The sequence below is a fragment of the Microtus ochrogaster genome, unplaced genomic scaffold (assembly GCF_000317375.1).
Source record: "Microtus ochrogaster isolate Prairie Vole_2 unplaced genomic scaffold, MicOch1.0 UNK3, whole genome shotgun sequence".
Lineage (NCBI taxonomy): Eukaryota > Metazoa > Chordata > Mammalia > Rodentia > Cricetidae > Microtus > Microtus ochrogaster.
In genome coordinates this window covers 10,952,058-10,975,341 of record NW_004949101.1, presented here as the reverse complement: position 1 = coordinate 10,975,341, position 23,284 = coordinate 10,952,058, and the positions used below count along the sequence as shown (strand labels likewise).

General features: G+C 41.1%; 1 protein-coding gene across 1 annotated transcript in view; it reads left to right on the top strand.

The window, feature by feature from the left end:
* The window catches only part of Slx4ip (SLX4 interacting protein), a 163,697-nt gene that overhangs the window by 129,216 nt on the left and 11,197 nt on the right, over nucleotides 1–23,284 (top strand). Inside the window, exons 6-7 of the mRNA XM_005365539.3 lie at nucleotides 10,583–10,660; nucleotides 12,767–12,855. Of these exons, the coding sequence (XP_005365596.1) occupies nucleotides 10,583–10,660; nucleotides 12,767–12,855 (167 nt within the window). The remainder of the gene's footprint in view (nucleotides 1–10,582; nucleotides 10,661–12,766; nucleotides 12,856–23,284) is intronic.

Here is a 23,284-nt window from a genome sequence, read left to right as displayed (position 1 = left end):
ACACACACACACACACACACACGCACGCACGCACGCTGCCTTTGGATTTCTCAGTGAACACACTCAACTGTGGCTCTGTCTTACTTTTTGGTCAGATTTTTCTCAGTACATCCCCCAGTGTGACTTCTCCCCTGAAATCTGTTTTGTTCTGCCTTCCAAATAGAGTCACCCAGAATACTCATTGGTCCTTCTCTGAAGTTTTATTCATTATCTTATCAGCTCTCCATAAACTCCATGTTTCTAGCAAGCTACGATTTAGCTATGATGAATTCACAAAGGTGCAACTCTCATCACCAACCATCCCTCTGTACATATTGAGTTCATCACCAGCCCTCTTTCGGACTCTGTTTCTGGTATCCATTTGTCGTTTGTCTTAACTGCTGATGAAGCTCACTTTCTCCCACTTGACTTTGTTAAAAGCTTGAGACCATAGTCAATGGAGTTCATTTCAGCATAGAATAATTCCTGAGTGGTCCAGGGAGAGCGCTCCTCCAGCAGTGGGAGTGATCCAGAGAGCCCTCCTCCAGCGCTGGGAGTAGTTGGCTCTTACTAGCTGAACCTGAGAACAGACTGAAGAAAGTACTTGATTAGGCTGTAGATAGGCATTATCTCTCAGTGTAGTTTAATGGATAGTTTCCAGTTACAAACAGATCGGTTACCTGGGTTTCTGAAATTGGCATAAAGCTCAATTAAAATTAATCAGTTAAAATTAGTGCATCTAAGGTAAATTTGTTTGTTTACAGGAACAATCTGGGCAAGAATATCTTGTGTTTGATTGGTAAAACACATGGTGGGGGAGGGTGGTCATTGTGGATATGTCTATGGTGACATATATGCTTATAATCCTAGCCTTTGGGATCCTCAGACGAAAGGATTTCAATTTCAAGGCCAGCCTGAACTGTCTCAAGCTAACACAGTTATTTACTTAATTGTGAGTGTCAGATACAAGCCTGCTAGCAACAAAATTCATTGATTTACTAGCAGTTTCAAGCCAAAGAGCAGGACAAGGGATGCAGAACCACAGGAAGCAATATAAAGTTTGTTTAGCAAATGCAATGATTCTATCCTGGAGAAGAGTATGCCTTATGAGCCCCTACCCCACCTGTAAAGGACCCCTAGCCAGTGTTGTGTGGATCTGTGTAGGTAACCACAGCTGCTGAAAACTCAGGATTGCAATGGGCATGTCATACCCAGAGGGTAGTATTCCATAGTAATGTTCATTATTAGGCTCAGTGACTTTAATAGTCAAAGCAGTATAATAGTTGCATGAAACTCATTTTCAACTGTTTGGGAAAACATTAAAGCTCTTAAAAACGATCAAGAGTTTTGTCATATTAAATTTATAATAAATTTTATTAGAAAAATGTTAGTTTCTTGAAATTGGTCTTTATATGGTTTGGGGTTTTTAAAATTAAATGTCCAAAAGGATTTTTTTTAAATGTACTTTGACAATCTAAATGAAAGGACAAAAAAAAAACTAGGAATAATAAGTAATATTGATGAAGAAAAAAGTAATATTGAGAAGCAAGAGAAGAATTTGCTCTACCACATTAAGATTTGCTACAAATAAAGTTTAAGTAGTTGTAAAGGAATATAGAAAAGGGGTATGCATGACAGAACTGAGGTTGTGGGTCAGTGTGAGCCTTCTATCGGATTTCTGACTTCTCATCTGTGACATTGATTTTGTGTATGATAGGAATTACGTTGGAATTGCACTGATCTGACATGTGTTGACATATGCTTGTATTCTCAGCATTTAGGAGGCTGAGACAAGGTTAAGTAAGACGATCAAGCCTGGGCTACTTAGAAAGACCTCGTCTCAAGACATGACATATATTAGTCACTACCTGTTATCTATCTAAAGAACATTGTTAGGCAGGTGTAGCTGTACACATCAGCATTGGGGATGGCAGTAAGAGAGTTGGAGTGCATTGCTGGACTTGATACTGTCTAAAACAAATCCATATATAGGGGCTGTGGATGACTCAACGGATAACAGTACTTGTAACCAATCCTGAAAACCTGAGTTTGCTACCTAGTGCCCACATAGTGGAATGAAAGAATCTACTCCGCAAGTGTCCTCTGGCTGCCACATATATGCCATGTCTTGTACCCCAGTCCCTTTGATTAAAAACTACAACAAGTAAATAATATAAAATAAATAAATCACACATGGGGATGTGAAAGGGTATAAGGAAATAACATTGAGATATTTATTTATTCATTTTTCAGGTGGGGCCTTGCTCCATAGCTCAGCCTGGCCTTGAATTCTCTGTATAGCCTCGGCTAACATTCAATGGCACATCTTCCTGTCTCCTCCTCCCAAGAGCCGAGGTTACCGATGTGTGCCACCATGATCAACAACATTGAGTTTTCTTTTTAACGTAGTTGAAAAAATTATTATATGGTTATTTCCTTTTTAAAATGTAGTATATAAAATAGCAGGTTTCCTCCTGGCATTTCCACACACGCTTTGCCTTGGTCGGTCCTCTCTCTGCTTTTCCCCACTCCCCCCACAACTCACACTGTTTCTGTATTACCCTTTTTGTTTTGGTTTGGTTTTTGTCATGTGAGTTCTGTTACTCTCTTCCTGGTACCTCTCCACCTCACGGGCCTTTTTCTGCACTCACAGTTGCTCCCACAGAAACACAAATGTGAAAGTAGAAGCTAGGATCCACGTATCCCTAATGTTGGGACTTTAGAATAGAGTCAGAAAGACAAATCACAAGGAGATATGCATTCCCTGCGCCTGGATTTCTTTTTAGGTTAAACTAAACGACTAAATCAGAGCTGAATACTGCCTATCTGAGCATTTGGAACTGACCAGCTTTCCTTAGACTCTGGCAAGCACACTAAGGAGCAGGCTCCCCTCGTGTGAGGAGCTGATAGGGAGACAACAAACGGGCCGCACCAGGCTGAGCTGCACATCCGGGAAATTTATTTAGAATTTACGCTTTATCTTAAGTTTGAGTTTCTCTCCAGTTTAAAGTACGAATAGGTTTTATATCAAGTTTGGATTACTGGTTTTTCTGATACTCAGTCCTAGCTTCCTCATGGCACCTGGTGGCTGGAGTTGAATGGCCAATGTCACTTTTAAACACGAGTGTGGTTCTCTTTGGCTTTCTCAGCAGATTTCAACCCTTTTTCTATTAACTGCTTTGCCTCATAGGCATGCAGCTTATCACCTGGATTCGGTTGCTAAGGAAGGATGGAGTTGCGTGTGTGTAGGCATGCAGCTTATCACCTGGATTCGGTTGCTAAGGAAGGATGTAGGTTGCTAAGGAAGGATGGAGTTGCATGTGTGTAGGCACAGCATCCTCTCAGCTGATGTTTCAGGTTGTTTTTGATTTCTGATGTTTTATATATCCTGATCAGCAATCAGGAAGTGGACAGGATGTTTGTCAGGTTCTATCTAGTACTGTGATTTTACAGTCTGGTTGGAATAAACCAAGGTTCGTGACTCTTTCTCTTTACACGTGGTGCTAGAATGTCAAGAGCTGGAATAGGCTTTCTGCAAGACAGGTAGGCCTGGAGGACATGCCGCCTTAGCATGGAAAAGATATTCTTGAGGGGCATACTCAGACAGCTAGCAGTTCAAGTAACCAGCCACCTCATTCAGATGGCTTATGAAAAATCTGTTTCTTTTACTAAACAAAACAAAATCCATATGAAGAAAAAAATCTGAAATAATTATCTCTTTGTTTGTTTATCCCAGCACTTGGGAGACAGAGGCCAGCAAATCTCTGAGACCCAGGCCAGCCTGGTCTACAGAGTGAGTTCCAGGACAGCCAGGGATACACAGAGAAGCACTGTCTTAGAAAGAAAGAAAGAAAGAAAGAAAGAAAGAAAGAAAGAAAGAAAGAAAGAAAGAAAGAAAGAAGAAAGAGAAAGAAGAAGAGGAGGGGGAAGGAAAGGGGGAGGGGAGAGGTAGAGGAGGAAGAAAAAGAAGAAGAAAGAAATTTTGACTGCCCTATGAAAGCTTTCCATTCTGTGTTAACATTCACTGATGGGCTAACAAGGCCAGCAGGGTAGCAGATAGCAAATCTGATTTGTAAACAGGAAACAGTCTGGCCTCAATTCTTTCATTCAGCTTAAGGTCTGTTTGTTTGCATGAAACTAACCTGCTTGCTCCATTTATTTTGAAATCAAATAGACATAACTTTATTGCAATGCGGAGTCTAGAGCTATCATTAAGGATATGAAATGTTATCTCAAGAGAACCTTTTCGAAGTCTCTGAGTGTCTTGGGTAATAGATAAATGTCCAGCCTAGGACCAAATATTCCATGTGTCAACCTAAATTGTTTCCTAGTTGCCATCTTTTTCTAGGCTCCTGTGTACATATTCTTAAGTTTATAACAAAACGCTTGAGTCTTAGTTCCCACGAAATCCCTGTTTCCAGCCCTACCTATTACCAGCCATAGTGCAGGTAACATGTAAGCCCATGACAAGCTTTACGAGTCCCCATGGAGTCTCTTGCAAGGCCATGCCTCAGAGTTTCTTGTTATGTTTTTATGGGCAGTATCAAGCTTATAATTTTTTTACCTTTTCTCTCTTAGACTTTCTTACAAGGACATATGCAACTTTCTGAATAGATGTGGTGTATGAAGCAACGAGCTGTACACTTTCTTTTCTGAATGAAATAGCTGTGAAACAAACACTTCCCATCTTCTCTGTGTTTCTGATCTAGTCTAGTACGCAAGATACTGTCAGTGCTGGCTAGACATGAGCATTTTTCTTCTTGTTCTCTTAACTCAGTCACAACCAAGTCTTCAAATGGAGAGCAGACTCTTCCTCCTGGGCAGTCAATTCTGCAGCAACACACAGCATTCTCACTAATACAAAAGAGACCACAACTCCACCCCTTCAGTGAGCTTACCCTTGTCAAAATGTTAGGTTCAATGTCTACAATTGAACCATGGATTTCTTTGACATCATTAGTAGAACTAAGTATTTAAGTTACAGGCCTCCCAGTCTTTGAACTGCAGGTATATTCAAGGAGAATCCTTAAACAGTTAGAGAAGTCAGAAGTTTTACATTTCTGGCATTCTAAAAGACCATGCAAAGTGGGAAAAAAAATGCAGCTGAGATTTCTTTCTTTAAAGCTCAAATCCAGATTGGGGGTATTCTCTTTGGATGACTTAGCAAGGACTGAAGCAACCTGCCACCAATCCCGATGATCAAGCTTGATTCCCTGGAGGGCACATGGTAGACAGGCACCTGCTCCCACAAGTTTTCTCCTGCTGTCCGCAAGCTCGTGGTGAGCAGGCCCCCACTGACACCGAAAGTAAATAAGTACATATAATTTTAAAAATTCTTCATGATGACAGATCAGTTTATAGGTTTGTAGTTATAAAACTGTGGATGGGGAGTAATATTAAGATTAAAGGTGGGATAAAAGAATATATCTGTTAAAGTGCATAGTCTTTGGTTGGCTCCCAGTTTGGAGGAAAATTAGTGGTCTCTATTTTGGGACAGTTGGAGATAACTGAATTTAGATTAGCTGTCTGAGCAATAGTGTCGTGCTCAACTGCGGTATCGCAGGTTTGAAATTTGTGAGACTAGAGGTGATTTTTGGATTGGGGAGTTTTTATATAGATTTCATTATTTGAATAGTCCTCATTTAAAAGTCAGAACTCTGCAATGCTACAAAATCTGAAACTTAATTGATTGTCATGTCAGTGAACAGAGATTTTCAAATTTGAAGGGAGTTTGAATATTCAGGTTCAGGATACTCAGTCTAGTATGTGGGTAATAAAGGAGACGCTCCTTAGTTCTTGGGCCGAGACTCACATATTAGGAAAGCGAGTCTTCATGATGGCTAACTTATTCTGACATGGTTTAGAACATATGTATATCAAATATGATAAAAGATTAGTCATTATGCTTTACTGAGTCTAAATGGTGGAGTTCGGGGGACTTGGTGGCGCTCAGTCTGATTTCCTGGATATCTGAAGCTTTTATCGTCATCTGATCAAATGCAGAAGTTCCTTCAGTGAGAGAAGATGAAGGACATGAATGTTCTTCTTGAGCTTGCCCTGTGCTCTGGGAGGAGGCTTTGCTTGCTGAAAGAGAGCACGCGGTGGGTGAATCGAGCCCATATAAACCCGTGAAGCAGTGAATGCCAGCCATACCATCTCATCAGCTCAGCAGGGCACGCAGAGACATTTTCCCCAGCTTCCCCCATACATGGTCTCAGAACAGTGTGAGGGTGGACTTCTGTGTTATGCGCTGTGCCACCAACTTCCCTTGGCAGCTGCCGGGATTCTCAAGTTATTCTGGCTATGCAGCCACTGGAAAGCTAATGAGGCTGAATACTTTCACAGTAAGTAAGGGTATTTTCTCTCAGTGACTTGGCACTGTGAATTAGAATAACCAAATGTAAATGGCCATACCTTTAAAATGAGGGCCTTAGCTACTGTTCTGTTGCTGTGAAGCCCATGTCAGGCTCAGGCTGTCTTGCTCAGTATCTGTCTGTCTCTGTCCTGCTCCCTTCCCTCCTGCTAATCAGGATGTAGCTGTCAGCCACTTCCCTAGCACTGGGCCTTTCTGCATGCTGCCATGCTGCCTGGTGTGTTGATAAAGGCCTAACCCTGTGAAACTGTAAGCAGAGCCCCAGTTACATGCTTTCTCTTACAAGAGTTGCCTTGGTAGTGGTCTCTTCACAGCAATTGAACAGTCGCAGAAATTGTCATCAGGGAGTGCCATATTGCTGTGACAGGCCTGCTCATGCTCTTAGTTGGAAGAATATGGAAGATTTGGGGATACTGGACTAGAAAAGCAGTTGGGTGCTTTAAGTGGGGCTGGAAGGGCCATATTTGTAGGAGCATGGAAGGCAGTGCTGAAAGCAACTTGAACTCTGGGGCCCCAGCTCAAGAACTTTCAGGGGGCAAGGTTATTAGCAAGTAGCTTAGAGACCATTCTTGTGAACCATCTCTTCAGCCTTGCACCTTTTTATTTCTAATAAAGACATAGTGGAACAGTTTAAGACAAAGTGTCCTTGTTCCTTGAGAATCTGCATAGCTTTTGTGGACAACCAGTGGAGTCCAGTAGAAAGTTTGCAGTAATGGGGCCTGTATTGAGCCTTCACTAGAGAGTTGGAGGCTATTTGTAGAATGGAGAGAATGGCAACAGGTCTTTACTAAGCAGGGAGTGGAAGAAGTGGGAGCCCGAAGTCCTTGGGGGCTCCCTAGAGGTAAGGAAAAATACGTACTTTCTAGTACTGGGCAATATAAATTAGATCTAGGAGTGGACAAAGCTAGGGACTTGCGATCGAAAGAGACTTCCATTACAGAGACATCTGCCTCCCCCAAACCCCTGGTTCTTCCAGATCTAAAGACAGTGTTCCCTAGTAGAAAAGGGTCACCATAGCCAGTGAGAAAACAGACTACAGAGTGTGGCTTGTTGGTGCCTAATGATCTTAGACGATAATTGCCAGATGGTTTGGAAGTGAAACGCGGTTTCTTATGTATCTTCTCCCTAGTCCCCTGACGGCTCTTTTTAATCTGTGTCTTATTCTTTGGCATTTTGTTCGTTTGTGTAGTGAATTTCAGTCATTTCACACACACACCCATCACCATCTGTCTTCCCCCACTCCTCCTGCAGCTGAAATCCTTCCCAGCCCATCCTCTCATTCTTCAGTGTCTTCTCTGTGTGAATTACCCACTGAGCTTGTTAGAGTTGCTTCCATGAGCATGGGTAGAAAGTTACTTCCTGCAGCGGGGACGACTTACCCGTGGTTACACCACGGAAGAATGACAGCCTTACCCAGCACTACTAATTGCTAGCAATTTTTAAGGTAGGGGTGGGGCCTCGTGTGCCCTTCCCCATTTCGTGATGAAATGATGATGGGCTCAGTCTTGTACAGGGAGCCACAGATCTAGGAGTGTTTCTGAGTGTAAAGGCCACGTTGTGACCAGAAGACGTCTTTTTGCAAAGCATTTTCCCTTCCTCCATCTCTTCCAGTCTTTGCTTACTCCCTCCCATAATTCTCTAAACGTTGGGAAGGGCGATAACAATGGCCCATTTAGGGTCAAGCACTCTACTATCCTCTCTTCTTGGTAATTCTGCCAGTTATTAGGTCTCCGTATTAATCACAGCTTGCTGCAACGAGAAACTTCTCTGACCAAGGCTGAGAACCTAACATGATTTTCTACATTTAGAACATTAATGTCGGAAGCTGGGAGATGATGCTGAGTAGGGAGGACACAGACCTCCTGGATATTTTGCCACATTACTGTTATCTTCAGAGTGGTGCAGCTTTGGTTCAACCCTGAGCAAGTTTAAAACCTCAGTGGCTAGTTGAACTCTGTAAACTCAGTTTCATTAAAAACAAAGATAAGAATGTAGTAGTCTTTATATCTGTTATCTATGGAAATGTAAGACATCTCCCAAAGCATTTCAGCTCGGTGTGTTTCAGTGGCAGTAATATTCTCTGTTTATATATCAAGTTTAGTTTGCCTTAAAAACTGACACAAGTATATTTTGTGTTTAATCTCTCTTTAAACAATAAAGTTTCATGTAACCAGTAGAATTAGGTTAAGCAGATGCAATTCTTTTTAGCATGTTAAACTTAATATTTCATTTGAAGGACCATTAGGGTGCAATCCCCAAGACTACTAATAATACAGACCACTTTAGGAGTGATGCCCCGACATAATCCAGCCTTGGGGGACATAGGTGCACGGGACCAGGTTTTGTCCTACTGATTCCACTAACAAACCACTTGGCATATGTCTTGTATTGTTTTCTATAGGCGGAGGCACTATATTGGAGCTTTATTGTTTAGGATTGTTTACTCATTAAAATTTTTTTGGTGTAGAGTTTCTTTATCGTCTAGGTGGTGTCTCCCGGGTAACAGGCTTCATGAAAAGCAGAGGAGTGGCTTACGTGATCAGCTTTACATTAGCCCCTTCCTGGCTATAACTTTCTGTTGCTGAGGTTTTCGTCAGAAAGAATTTGAAACTTTGAACATGCCATCTGCATCTTAATTGCTTAAACCGGCAGACTGGCAGAGGCTATTGTACACTCTCTCGTTTACCCTTTGTAAGACTCGTAAATAATTATGTGAAAATTCACTTCTGAATTTCGATGTTTCCAAATTGCTACAGATTCCTCTCCTGTAACCACTCCTCCCCTGACAGTAAGGCGAATAAGGAGATGCGGAGGTGACTTCTATCTTCTCAGTGGCATAAAGAATGAAACACTTGTTTAAAGCACTCCGAGAAATGCCAACCTTGTACAACTTAGCGGAAGCAAACAATATGGCTGAAGTACAATCTGATTTTTACTGTGTCGGGAAAAGTGTATTTGATCACTGTAAATCTGGAGGTTATCCCTTTGTGGATGCCACTGTCATTTCACAATCTGTGTGACTGAAATAATTCTGTCGAAGCCATTGCATGTGTAGACAGAACATCAAGTCTATGTTCTTCTGTGACCTGAGCCTGCTTGCAGGGTGGTCGGAACGGTAGTAAATGTAGAAGAGGAAACTTCTTTGGTTGTGTTTTAACTATACACATGGTTTCAGAACAACCTTTGTCATGGAGGTAAAGATAGTAGGAACTTGATTTCCCTACAGAAGTTCTCATGATTCTCAATCTCTGTCTTGAAGGCTTAGCAGCTTTATGGGTTGTCTCATTGCGGGGAAACACTCACCCTCAGGACTGTGGTAACCAGAAACATTGTTACTTGATCTTTTCAGAAAAAGTCAATCCAGTATTTTATAACCCAAGGAAAAACTGGAGGAGGGTACCAAAGAAAGGAGGGGAACGGCAGGCAAGTGCTTCCTTGTGGAAGTTCTGTTAGCACACAATCAATGGCCATGTCTTCACTTGCACACATAAGATTCTCTGTTTGGAGCAGAGTTTATGCAGTAGCTACAGCGTATGCCTTTTTAAGAGAAATATAATATTTCACATTCATTATCATTTAAACACATTCTATTCTTGATGGATCTTCCTTTTGGCTCCAGTTTGAGACCATTTGCTAAAGTTTAATTTTAGGATTGCGTACTCTTTCAAAACGGTTGTGTCTATTGGTACTTCTGCCAACAGCATATGAAAATGCTGACATTTGCAATCTTTTTTTCTATCTGTTCTGGTGAATTGGGAGCTCAGGGAGGATGCACGTTGTTGGTGGTTTTAACTTCATTGATAAAGATGAGACTGAACTTGAACTAAGGAGTAACTTACTTACAAATTATACTCATTTGAATAAAAATTAAACTATTCTTTTAATGTTAAGTAGTGGACATTAGAAGGTGGCCAAGATCTATGCATCAATTTAGACTTAGTTTATCATTCATCTGAAATCATTAATTTTCAGACATGTTAGACCTCCTCATTTGCCCATTTTACAGATGAGGTGACTGAGTCACTTCACAGACTTAGGATCATGCCAGCTGTTTTGGCCTGACCTCTCAAAGAGTCAGTATGATAATGTTGCTCTCCCGCTCATGGGAGGTCTCTGTTACTTCTTTTACTCTTTTATTTGTTGAGTATTGAGTGCATAGTGTGACAGGCATTGGGCAGGGTCTCTGGGATTCAGACAAATTTATAATCTAATGTCACTATCATATTGCAGGTTATGGCTTTCAGATCACAGCCTATTTCATCAAGAGAGGGATACGCCTTCGCTGTATTCAGAGCTCACAGAACACTGGTAAGAATCCAGTTTCTTGGACCAGGCATTTCCATAATCAGTTTGTCCAAAAGAAGATTGAAAGTAGGAGACTAAATGTTCTTATTTGCTTCTGTGGCTACATCATTTAGTATTTCAAAGCATATGATCCCTCATGCTCCATGCATAGTGCTTACTGCCCTCGAGAACAGAGAGCAGGACCACGGGGATGCTTCTTCCTAATGCATCACAAGGGTTTCATTGGGTTTCAAAAGTGACTCAGTGAGCACGTGAACTTTGATTCATTTTCCCAGGTTTGGGGCAAATGAGCTACAAGAAAGTGCTTTCCCAACCCAAAGCCAGCAAACCTTCCTTATGTATTTAATGAGGCCAGCTTCCAACCCTCACTTCTGCAAGTCATGATACAAAAAATGATATCATGTCCAGTCAGCCACAGTGACATCAGGAGATAACAACCATCCCCTCTGTGCAGATCTGAACATTAGAAAGTTTAGCTTAGCTATTTTGGACAATGTTTTTATGAATATAAGATATGAAACAATGACTTTGAAATTGCCTTCATGGAAGTTTGCTCATAAAATAATAATCATTCATGTCTGTACTTTTTTGTTGCTCATTACCCTCTTTGTTTCTTTTTTAAAAGGTTATTTTTATTTTCTGTGTGTGAGGTCTGCCTGCATGCATGTATATATGTGTCCACCATGTGTGCTTAGTATCCTTGGAGGGGAGAAGTGGGTATTGGATCTCCTGGAATGGGAGTTTCAGATGCTTGGGTGCCAAGACTCAAAGCAGGTCCTCTGGAAGAACAGATTGTGCTCTTAACCACAGATTCACCTCTCCAGCCCCTATATTAGCCTTTTATTGGAGTCATCTACCTTGTTTACCTCACTCACAAAGTTAACCCTCTAACTCATACAATGCAGTCTAGCTATGCATTCTGGTCTGGACTGATGTTTAAATCTTTATTTATGTATTAAGGTAACATAAATCAATTATTATATAATCAAGTAAAGTGATTGAAAAAGCTTTTGAATTGACTATCATAATCTATTCATATCTTATTCAAAAGTATTCATGATTATCGCTCTTTTTTGAGATGAAAAATAGAAATACAAAATAAATGGAGTGATAATCTTGAATTTTAATTCTCATCTCCTAAATAACATTGTACTTTAATTTTTTGGTTTATTTATAAGGAAGAGAAAGGACAAATAATGAACAGAGGCTACTTACAACTTAATTCCAATCCCAATAACTTATTTCAAGAATTAATACATAAATAGTAACTGTTTCTATAATTTTGTTCTTAGAGCTTTCCAAAAACTATCTGTGGTCTTCATTCATATATAATTTCTGAATTATAGACACACCCATGACCCCACCTGCAATAAAGCCTTCCTATTGGAGGCCTGGTTGGCTGAGACCAGAACAGCAGATTGGGCTGAAGTCATGAATCTGAATCTGAATCTGAAAATGAATCATGAGTCTGAATGTTGGCACATCCTTGTTAGGTAGCAGGAGCCAGGTGAGGCAGGATGGGTGGAGCGTTTGCTTAGAGCATTTGACCTGTTGTGATGAGATGCATAGTTTAGAACAGTAGTCACCAAAGAAACACCAGTGTCCCAGGGTCTTAGTAGAACCACTCCAGGAACATCAGTGCTTTCGGTGTTTTGTACACTCTGACGTAGCCAAGTGGTATAAGGTGTTACCTGTATTCATATTGTGCATTTGTACAATTCACGTCTCTGTGATTAACTGACAGTTGAAGCAAATGGAAGCACGTTACTATCTCATTCAGTACTTCACATGTAGAATATTGAAAGGGCCCCCTTACCAAACAGGAGTTCTAAACAGAAAGCAGCATCTAACACAGAGAACAATTATAATGGCCTGCCTGGAGGTTCTGTCTGTTCTGATAGTTCAGTGGCTGTGGTATACCTTGGCTCTTCCTCAGCTCACTCTGCCCAAGTGGTGGAAACCCTACAGAGAGAAGGAGGGAGAAGAGACCCCAGTCCTAAGTATGCGCATCTTGCCATAACAAAGCATTACCAAAGAACCTGGGAACGAGAATTTCTATTTGCATGGTATTAATGCTTTTAGTAACTTGGTCTTCTTTGTTTTGTACAGAACTTCGTATATTTCCTGACAGATTTGTGGTCTGTGTTAGTCAACTTGCATTCGGTCCTGATACTTGGGCAAGCCAGAATGAAAAATCGGTATGTATGAAAAATATTATGTGTGAGAATCTTCTTAGTGCTAAGTAACCGTGGTGGTAGCTGTGTGTGGTGGTAGTAGTGGTGTGTATGTGGCAGTAATATACGGTGGTGGTGGCATGTGTAGTGGTAGCGTGTGTGGTGGTAATGTGTGGTGGTGTATATGGTGGTGGGGGGGGGGGTGCCTTCTATTATCGGCTATTCAGTGTGTTTTAAGAGGTTAGAAATGCTTTGCCTTCTGTTTTGCATGGTAACACTGATCAGTTCATGAATTTGTTGATTAATGTGTTGGGTTTTTGTTTCTTTTTTTTCTAATCCATGAATATTTAATTTGATAACCAGTATCTTATCACTTTCAACTTTAAATGAAGCAACAACACATGAGAAAACCTTGATGGTGTTTGTGATGGTATGTAAATGAGAAGAAGCAAAATCTGTGCCTCCCCTGGAAGTTTCCACTGGGGTCAGTGGCTTCTGAATTGTATTTTATGGTGAATCACTGGCATTTTTCATGAGAACTAGTGTTTCTCCCCAGTGTATTATTTCAGAGCTAGTAGAGTTCATTTTCTCTTGCTCTCTTTTCTCATGCTAAGCTTGAGCTCTATCAGGGCCTCGTTCTGTTTCACTGGAGTTCTCTGCTCACACAATAAATGTAGAAAACCTACTCAAAATGTTGTAGCTTACAACTGTGTCTTTTAAGCTTCTTGTGTGCTTTTGACAGCGTCCTTGTTGTGTGTGTATGTGTCTTCCTGCCGTCACAGTTCAGGCTATTTAACTTGTCCTTAAAAAAATAAAAAATAAAAAAAAATATTAGATCTCTGGCTTGAACCTTCAATGAACAGGAAAAAAAATATAGAAGATATTAACCCAGCCATAAAGTATGACATGATTATTATGCTTCTAAAATAATTTATGGGGATATTAGATTATCCCTATTGCTTATTATTTTTTAACCCATTTGAAATTTGGCCCTCATAGTATAAAATCAGCTTCTTATCTCATCTTAAGTAAATACATAAGTGTTTAAGAGGCTCTGTGAGACAGTAGAGACCCAGAAAGAGCAAAGAACTGAAAATTCGCCCTTGCATTTGGTTCCTTTGTTTTGAACAGAGGATCCTTTCAAAAAAGCCCGTGTAACCCTTTTATTTCCTCTTCGTCCATCAAAAACAGTCTCTCTATGTAAACATAAAATAAGATCAGTGAAGCAAATCTGGCCAAAGGCAGTAAAAGTTTATTTTTTTAAAATATTTTCAGGACATTGCTTTATCTTAGTAAATTAATAAATACTAAAGTAATTCTGTTGGCATATATTTTAATAAAGATTGCTTAACTGATTTTTCAGAGCAAGAAAAAAAATTGATCTGTAGTTTAAAAACACAGCTAAAACTAAACTACCAGAATGTTATTGCTTGCAGATGGGATATAGGAGAAATCAGATCTTATATCTGACGTGTAATGGTATCTTAATATCTTAAATTGTTAAAAAGGAATTAAAGCATCTGAATACAAATGAAACATTATCCTCTTGGGGGACTCTAGTATTTATACAGATGTAAGTTTTCCGAAGCTGCTGTTATATAATTCCTGCAATCTGGAGAACTTCCTAATCACTGAAAACTTTCCTTGTGAACCAGTCTTTCATTTCATTTAACCGTCTGAACACTTTACATGGGAACTCGGTTTCCTCGTCTTTAGCCTGTTCTGATCTTTATTGAGTACACGATCAAAGTTGCCCATATTAGTGCATAAGAAAAGTCATTTATATCACACAGTTCTTTCTTTTTGGGGGTGGTTCATTTTGGTTATGTCTCACTTTCTCTTCACGTACACTTTCTCAGCAACACAGGCAAGAGTCAGGGAAACAGAGTCGAGCAGGTAACTACGCCATTGCCGCATGTGCTCCTGTCTCACGGAACAACTCCCCTCCTCAGAGCCTCCCGCCCACCACTTTCTCAAGTGTGTCTCCCATAGCTGTGAATAGCCAAGCCCTCCTGCAGACCCCTAATCAAGCCGGTCATACTGCCTTCCTCCCACTAATATCTGACCTCTTGAGAGTCCACCTTCCCAGCTAGTTAGGGGTCAATCAGCCATCTTTCCCTCCCCAGTGCCTCCTTCCAGAGAAGAAATTCATTCTCATGATGAACTCCAAATACCCAAACATAGTGATATCAGTTCCCTCCTCTGCAAGAATTCAAATTTCTTTTCATTTTATATGATCACAAGAGGGCAGGATCCATCGAATTTTCTCCTGGTGGTCATTCTCAAGGAACTTCTGATGAAGAAGGCCTGAGAACTTGGCTCCCCACGTGGCTATATTGGCAATAAACTGCAGTTATTTTCTTATAATTGTTTATGACTCAGTGTTTTACATCACAGGATTAATGGGGAGTGGTCTTGTTCTTGATAGCAGCCTCTACCTCTCACTGGTACTGTAGCCCTCAGGGAGTTTTCCTTGAGTTTCCTGTGCTCTCTGGGCCATCTGTGTCTTAAGTAAGAACTGACTAGGAAATCTGGGAGCATCTATTGAAAACTACTTTGCCTAGGGAGTCTTTCAGCCTTCAGAGTAGGAAGCCAGCAGTATTTAACATGCCAGTTCTTCAGGGTAGCTCCACCAAAGAACATGTCCCAGATCAGGCAGCACAAAAGAGGCAGAGCAGGGTGAGAGCCGTTTTTGCTGTTCCTTTACCACCGTGCTAGAGAAGTATGTTCACCTTATCAACGTTCTCTGTCCATGGGGGACAGACAGTAGAAGAAGGGTCCTCCGTGTTGCAATAGCCCTGCACGGCGTTCTTATGTTTGGCATGTGGGAACTGAGCTCTGTACTTTGGGAAGCAAGGGCATTATTATGAAATGAGTCACTGTATTTTTCTTACTAGAGTTTCTCATAAGAAATCTCAACTCTCCTAGAGCCTCAGATCTGACCTTCTGCTGGACGTGGCGCCTGAGTCTTTCTGAACAGTTCTCACCTTTGCTGTTCTGTTCACTTCTTCAGATTTTACTGTACTTGGTTCTATTCCACAGTATTGACTTCCCTCCCCCCCCTCTCTTTCCTTTTTTCTTTCTTCCCCTCTATCACAAACTTAAGTCTCCTGTGTAGAGACTGTTCCTTTTCAGTTGTAAAGCCCTGGAGGTTTGGAGAAATCTGAAGTTACTTACTAGTTCCTGTGACTTCTTTATTGAAGTTACGTAAATAGGCACCGACCTCTGTATATATCTGGGACATTTCAGGGTCACTGCAAAGCTACTGTTTGATTGTGCGCTAGTTACAAGCCACTCCTAGTCTCTAGAGACCACGGTTCCCATCTACTCTGACCATTGCAAGGAACAAAATGTTCTGGGTGCTGGCTCTGTACCAGGGTCTCTATTGGGCTTCAGTGACAGAAAAATAAGAAAATACTGTTGCCTTCTAACTGCTTATAGTCTGGGAGATTGACACATATCCGGGTCACCTAAAATCATTTTATACCCTTTCTACTGTTCCAAAAGAAAGCCCAGAATTTTAGACCTCCATTCTTTCTTTTAAAGCTGCACTGTGTTAAAGTTTGTGATCCCTTTGTAAATTAGAGAGTGACAAACGGTATTAGTGCTGCCCTAAAAGCAGACCCGTGCGTTAAGGTTTTATGGTTTTCCATCTTGTCCTTCACCTGACTTGTGGCTGAGCTATGAAAATAGCTGTCAAGCCGGGCGATGGTGGCGCACGCCTTTAATCCCAGCACTCGGGAGGCAGATGCAGGCGGATCTCTGTGAGTTCGAGACCAGCCTGATCTACAGAGCTAGTGCCAGGACAGGCTCCAAAGCCACAGAGAAACCCTGTCTCGAAAAATAAAAAAAAAAAAATAGCTGTCAAGATTGCACACACACCCCAGCTATCAGGGCAGGGTCCTCTCTGTAGCACGGACTATCTGAAAAGTTTACTAAGAGGTCCTGACCATCAATAGCAGTTAAACACTGAGTTGAATACTTCTCTTAATCCAGGCTACTATTAAAAAGAAAATAACACCTTCTCATTTATAAATATAAGATTGAAGAAAAAATTAGTCTCAAGCAATAAACTGCCCTAGACTGAGTTGTATTTAGCATGGGCCTTACATTCCTCCGCTGGCTCAGTCCTTCTCCATATGCAAGAGAAGGTGGCACATTATCCCAGAAATCCTTTCTCAGATAGACTCTCTGTCAGGAAAGAAAAAAAAAAAGATGAAAATGCACTAAATAAGAATTTTAATATGATTTTTACCAACATAGAGTTTTTTTAATGGAACAATAATCTTGCGGATCGAGTCACATTTTATTTTAGGAAAGGTAAACAAAAGTTATAAGAAAAGATTTTAGAATTACAGTTTTTTAAAAAAGGAATAGAAGAAATATACTGCTTGAAAATTCGAGTGTTCTAACTGAATTCTGTGCCCTGATGAGAGGATAAGTAGTCCATGACTTTGCCAAGTTTTGGATGAAGTATCATAGACTTTAAAAAGCCACTTGTCCCTGACTATACTTCTGGTTCATCGTGAATTACACGGAGCTGTCAAGATGTTCCTGCAACACTTGGGAAAGGCCCTTAAGTTTGGAGGAAAGGCAGATCACTTGTTCCCATTTTCTAATATTTCAAACTTGGTTCTTTCTTAGCATGTGGTTACCAAACTCCTGTATGTTCATTGCACCAAAAGGCTAAATACAAACACACTCAAGGAAAGCAAAAATTACCCCTGACTTCCAGCCCAAAGAACCTCTGTTTCCAACCTGATCTTTGTTTCTTCAGGCTTAATAACTAAGGTCAGTGCATATTTATTTTTGCTAGGATTCTATTCATTTATAAGTTAGTTTATTTCCACTTTTCTGTTGATGTTCTATTGTATATATTTCTACTTACTATATAAAATATCCTCCTCAAGTAAGGAGAGTAATTTGAAGTGAGCTTATCATCTGTCTTTCAATTACATGTCATTGATGTGTGGCAGGAAGCGTCTGTATCTTTTCCACAATGATTTCTCCATGGAAACTCTTGATGTTGTATTTTTACATAAGATAAATATTTTCTACAATCTATTAGTTTGAGATGTGAAGTCCTTTTCACTCTGTATGGTGACCAATGTCATGCTAATCATGATCTATAGGTTTCAAGAGAAAGTGACATTCTGTTACTTCCACTGATGGTCTCATGCCAATCACTTCTAGGGACTAGGTTTCCCTGTTGCCCCATAGATTGAAATATTCACTGATGTCACTAAGATATCAGTGTTCTCCTGTGAAAACAGCTGTTAGATGCACAGGACGGGTCCTCACTATAGCTTGGTAGAAGGAATGCTCAAACATCCTGACAGAAGGCAAGATATAAGCACTGAATTGAATATATCCCTTTAGTCAGACTATTATTTAATGCTAAGGAATTCTCACAGTCCTTGCCCCGTGCAGAGGCTGGCTGCCAGTTCCTTCTCCAGGTAGCTGGGATCACAGCTCAGGATCAAAACACGGTCAGCAGATAGTCAAGGGACTGACTGGGGCAGTGCCATCTGTAGAACATTTTGCCTTAGCAGTACCCTCATCACTGCCCTGGACTGGCAGGTGACTGATCTTAATGAAAATGCTAGTGATGGCAATGAAGATGTTCTTTCTTGCTTTATTTTTCTAGACTACCAACACAGAAAATTTGAAAAACTATTTCTTCAGGTTAAGATCTTTTTAACAATTAAATATTACATACTTGTCACAGTGATCTGAGGTCTTATTCTCCTTTCCTAATAATAAAAATCTCCCAGGTGTTTAACCAGTAGTATTGCAAGTGAGATATGTTGTATTTCATTGCCAGAAAGTAACCTGCCCACTAATCAATTGGACTCTAAGATTGATAATAGCTAGGGTAATAGGAAATGACATATCTGGTTCTCTAATCCTCTGTACTTGTTTTACATAATGTTCCTTCTGTGTTCAGAGATCTGTGCTCATTGATCCTTAGCAACCAACTAATTACATTGCAGATTAATTTGGAAAAAAATATACTATGGAATAGAACAGAGGAAAAGATATTGAAGTTAAAATATAAAGACCTGGTCTTGAACACTACATCTCCCATCACTTGCTGGAAGACCTCAGACACAGACAGTGTTTGACTTTAGGAAATTAGCCCCTGTTTTGGTACACAGAGGTAAATGAGATATGAGCTATAAAGCCTGGCTAAGTTTTCCCATCAGCCAAGTGAAATAATACATATTAAAATGGCTTATAAACTCTGAAGCACTTTTGGGTACTAATTTTCATCACCATTATTTCCTTCTTCCCAGCGAAGAGTTCATAAATGCCATACTGCTAGATTAGTGAATGATTATATGTCTTCTTCGTGGTCTTGAAAAGAGAGTAATACTTGGTAATACCCTCTGCACATAGTATTCTCCCAAGAAGGTCAGGGCCTTGTTTCTGTGTGTCTCTACTTTTCATCTCAGCTGCATTTTGCAGCTACAAAACTGCGAATGCAAACGGCTGAGGGATAAGCCCCCATGTACTCAGCTGGTCATGCCGACTCTGCTGTCCAGTCGCAGAGGAGGAAGAACTATAGCGTCTGCCCCTCTACGCACCTTAATTTACAGCAATGGTCAGTAGACTCCTGTCGAGATGAAGCTTTGGAAGAGAAACCCAGTCATTTCTCTACGGGCTTCTCAGGCCTGGATTTCTAGGAGTTCATGCTCCTCAAAACACCCACAGGGAGAGCACAGATAGAGTTCAGTGTGTGAGTGGGGTATGTTTGGAAAATTCATTAATAAGCAGATGATTTAGAATGCGGCACTCGTTTTCTCAAGGAAACAATGTCACGATAGAGGTGAGGTTCCCAGACAAGTCCACAAAAGCTGTGCCTATCAGGAGATATGAGTCTTGGAAAGAGGGGGCCTGGCTGTCTGTGCTCAAGGAAAATAGCAAGAGCTATTTCTTCCATATCCCCAGGCGGAGGGCCAGATCTAGAAAGAAATTTGAAATGAGACAGACATCTGTAATGTCTTCCCTCTGGCCTTTTGCTTCTTTCCCAGTGTGTTCTGGGCTTCTTTAGTCCATCTTTTAGCCAACCATACTACCTGCATAGTATAGACTTGCCCACCACTCTCTTCTCCCCTTCTGTCCAAGGCCTTGACCTCAGCCCCGTGAGTGGTCACAGCAGTCTGAACCCTGAATGAAGGGCCGGCGACTTGCTGTGGTTGCTGGCACATTCGCAGCTGTAGATATGATAGAGGAGGCACTTTTGAACAAGGAGACTCTGGAGATAGGCCAAGTTTCACTGAGGTCATTCACCGCCTGTTTTAATATTTATCTGATCAAAGTTAAATAAATTTTATACAACACTAATAGTGGTCAGTAGCTCCCTATGTCAGCCGCAGACCCAAACCTATGTGTCTTTTAAAATAATGTGTTTTGTCATACTTGTCTGTATGCAAGACTCAACAGTAGCTAAGGTTGGTCAGGATTTATTTTTAGATTCTCAAGGGCAGGTGAATGTAAACTGGAAAATCCTTGTGAAGTGTACACTTCCTACAAGATAACTTCCTTCATTTTTCACAGACACCATTTTTAGGGCTACATTCTTTGCAGTTACTTACAGGTATTTCCCTAGAATTGTATACAACAGCTTCCTAGTCACAACTTCAAAAGAGAAGTTTTTGTTTTTTTTTTTTTCCTTTCTCAAGACAGACTCTCATGTGTCCCAGGCTGGCCTCAAACTCACTATGTAGCTGAGTATAATGTTGACCTCCCGACTCTGCTGCCTCTGCCTATTCAGTACTGGGGTCACCAGCATGTGCACCATGCCCAGATTATGTACTGCTTGAGCTACATCCTCAGCCCTATGGAAATAAAACCGGTAAATTATTTTAAAGGAAAAATCAGTAATATTTGTGCCTAACCTGGGTGGTAGCACAGTCCACAGCCTGGTTCTCTCTCCCCTAGAGACCCAGCCTTTCGTGGAAGCAGAAGAGTGAAAAGCTTAGGGGAGGAAAAGACTCTCCCCTCACTGTGGGAAATGGGCAGGCAGGTGGCTTGGCATAATAGAACCCTCGAGATGGAGAAGACTTGCTTCTTCACACAGCTCCATTTAACAACTGCTGATCCCTGTCCTGCCTGCTTTGCCTAAACTAATACAACACATGTCTACTTCCCTTGTTTTTAGAAAATGACTTCAGCCCTGTGGAATTCATCAGATGCCACCTCCCTTTTTATTTTGTTCCATTTTGCTTCTGTTCCTTTGAGTTAATACATGATACACCTGAATGTGCCTATCTTTTGACCTGAATGTGTCTATCCTATTCTGTCTGTCTGCCCCCGCTTTTATTTCTTTAACTTATTGCTCAGTAGTTTAAGAAAATATTAGACATGAACTTTGGGAGATGCTTCCTCCTCATTGTTAGGACACATGCCTGGGATGACTGTGTCAGAATTTGGTCTGAGATGACGTGGTCTCGTGTTCAAGCTTCATTCTTGCTCCCTCTCTATAACCACCCAGCTTTCCATCCTGTGTCACATTTCAGAACCCAGACATACCTGATACCCAGTAGGCACTGCACTGAAGTAACGTCATATACTTTAATGCTCTCAGCTTTATACTTTAATACTGTTACATGTTCCCTAAATAAACGGGTATGATATATTACACTTTTACTCTGCTCTTGGTGTTTATAGAAGGTATTGTTGGCAGAGTGCAGGGGCCTGGCACCTCCAATAACTTATTCAGTACAACAAACTTGAGAAGAGATTCAGTGAGTGGTGACCCTTTTCATTTTCAACAGACAGGCAGGACGAGATTCCACATAGCATGGAGGCATAAATGAGGATTTTACTGATGTCTCTGACAGCTCCAGACCTTAAGTAGAGCTTGATCAGAGACACAGAGAGGATTCTGAAGACTCAGTTTCACACCACTGTTAGCTCTGCCAGCCTCTGTGCTGGCTCTGTTCTCTGCCTGTATATGGTGGTTGGTCCTGGCATCTCAAGGTCTTTTCTTCCCAAGGGGAAAGAGAACAGACTTCCACCCACAACAGCTGTGCTGGCTCGCTGTATATCAACGTGACACAAGCTAGAGTCATTTTGGAAGAGGAAACCTCAATGAGAAAGCACTGCTACCAGACTGGCCTGTGGGAAAGCCTGTGCTGCCTTCTGTTGATGATCAGGGTATAAAGACAGCCCACCTTACTGCCGACGCTGCTACCCCTCAGCTTGTAGTTCTGAGTGCTATAAGAAAACTGGCTGAGGAAGCCATGGGAAGCAAGCCAGTAAGCAGCCACCCTCCATGGCTGCTTCTTCAGTTCCTGCCCTGACTTCCTGATGGGCTGATATAGAAGTATAAGATGCACCAAATCCTTTCTTCCCCAAGATGCTTTGGCCATCATGTTTTAGTGCAGCAACAGAAACCATAACTGAGACAACAGCCATGCTGTGTGTGTGTGTGTGTGTGTGTGTGTGTGTGTGTGTGTGTGTGTGTGTGTGTGTGTGTGTGTGTAAAAGATTAAGAAATGGATGCTCGACAAAAATGAGTCAGTTTTCCAAATCTCTCAGCCAGATAGTGACTAGAAGGGACTGTAGCCAAGGACTTCTGATTCAGAGTCACCTCGCTACATCTCCATCCCACCACGACAGCACATGACATGTGGCCACTCTGCAGAAAGAGAGAGCACTGCCTAGGACAGCCCTCCCGATGTGATGTTGGGGAAAGGGCTTTGGGAACTATGAATTTCTTTAGGTATAGAGATTTTTTTTCCTTTTTACGAACTCCATGATTTATGAAGACACCAGGTTCTATTTTTTCATTTGTTTTAACCAATAATGTAAAAAAAAAGTCTAACACTTTCCATATTCCAAAGTGTGCTTCATACGCCTCTTCCTACTCACAGGTGAAAATGAAAGTGAGCCATTGGAGGTTGTAAAACTGGTCCTGGAACAAGCTAACACTGAGTAGGAGACATTGTGCTGCGTTCTCCTTCGGCTTTGTGCTCTCTGCCGTTTGATTTACTGATAAACCCGGGACAGATCATTTTTTGAATGTGCCTCAGATGTATACACGTATTATAATACTCGGTGAATTGCCTCCTTTAAAAATATAGTTGGGCTATCATTTTAACTTGGGGTACACAAAACAGAATCAGAAGACACCCTTCTCCGTTATAATAAGAAAGTGATTCAACTCTCAAAAGATGAAGATGATAGTGGTGATAAAAATATATTACTATGTTAATTACTCCCTGGGGGGTGGAGGTTCTACCATCCTTGGGTAGCATATTTTACAGTCTTATGAACAGTAGTTTGGTGACCGAGCTCTTCTACAGGCATTCTGTCATGGCAGTGAGATATACCAGGAGTTCCTTATACAGGTGTTCAGCCATGGCTATGAGATATACCAGGAGTCCCTTGTACAGGTATTCTGTCATGGCTGTGAGATATACCCGGAGTCCCTTGTTCAGGTGTT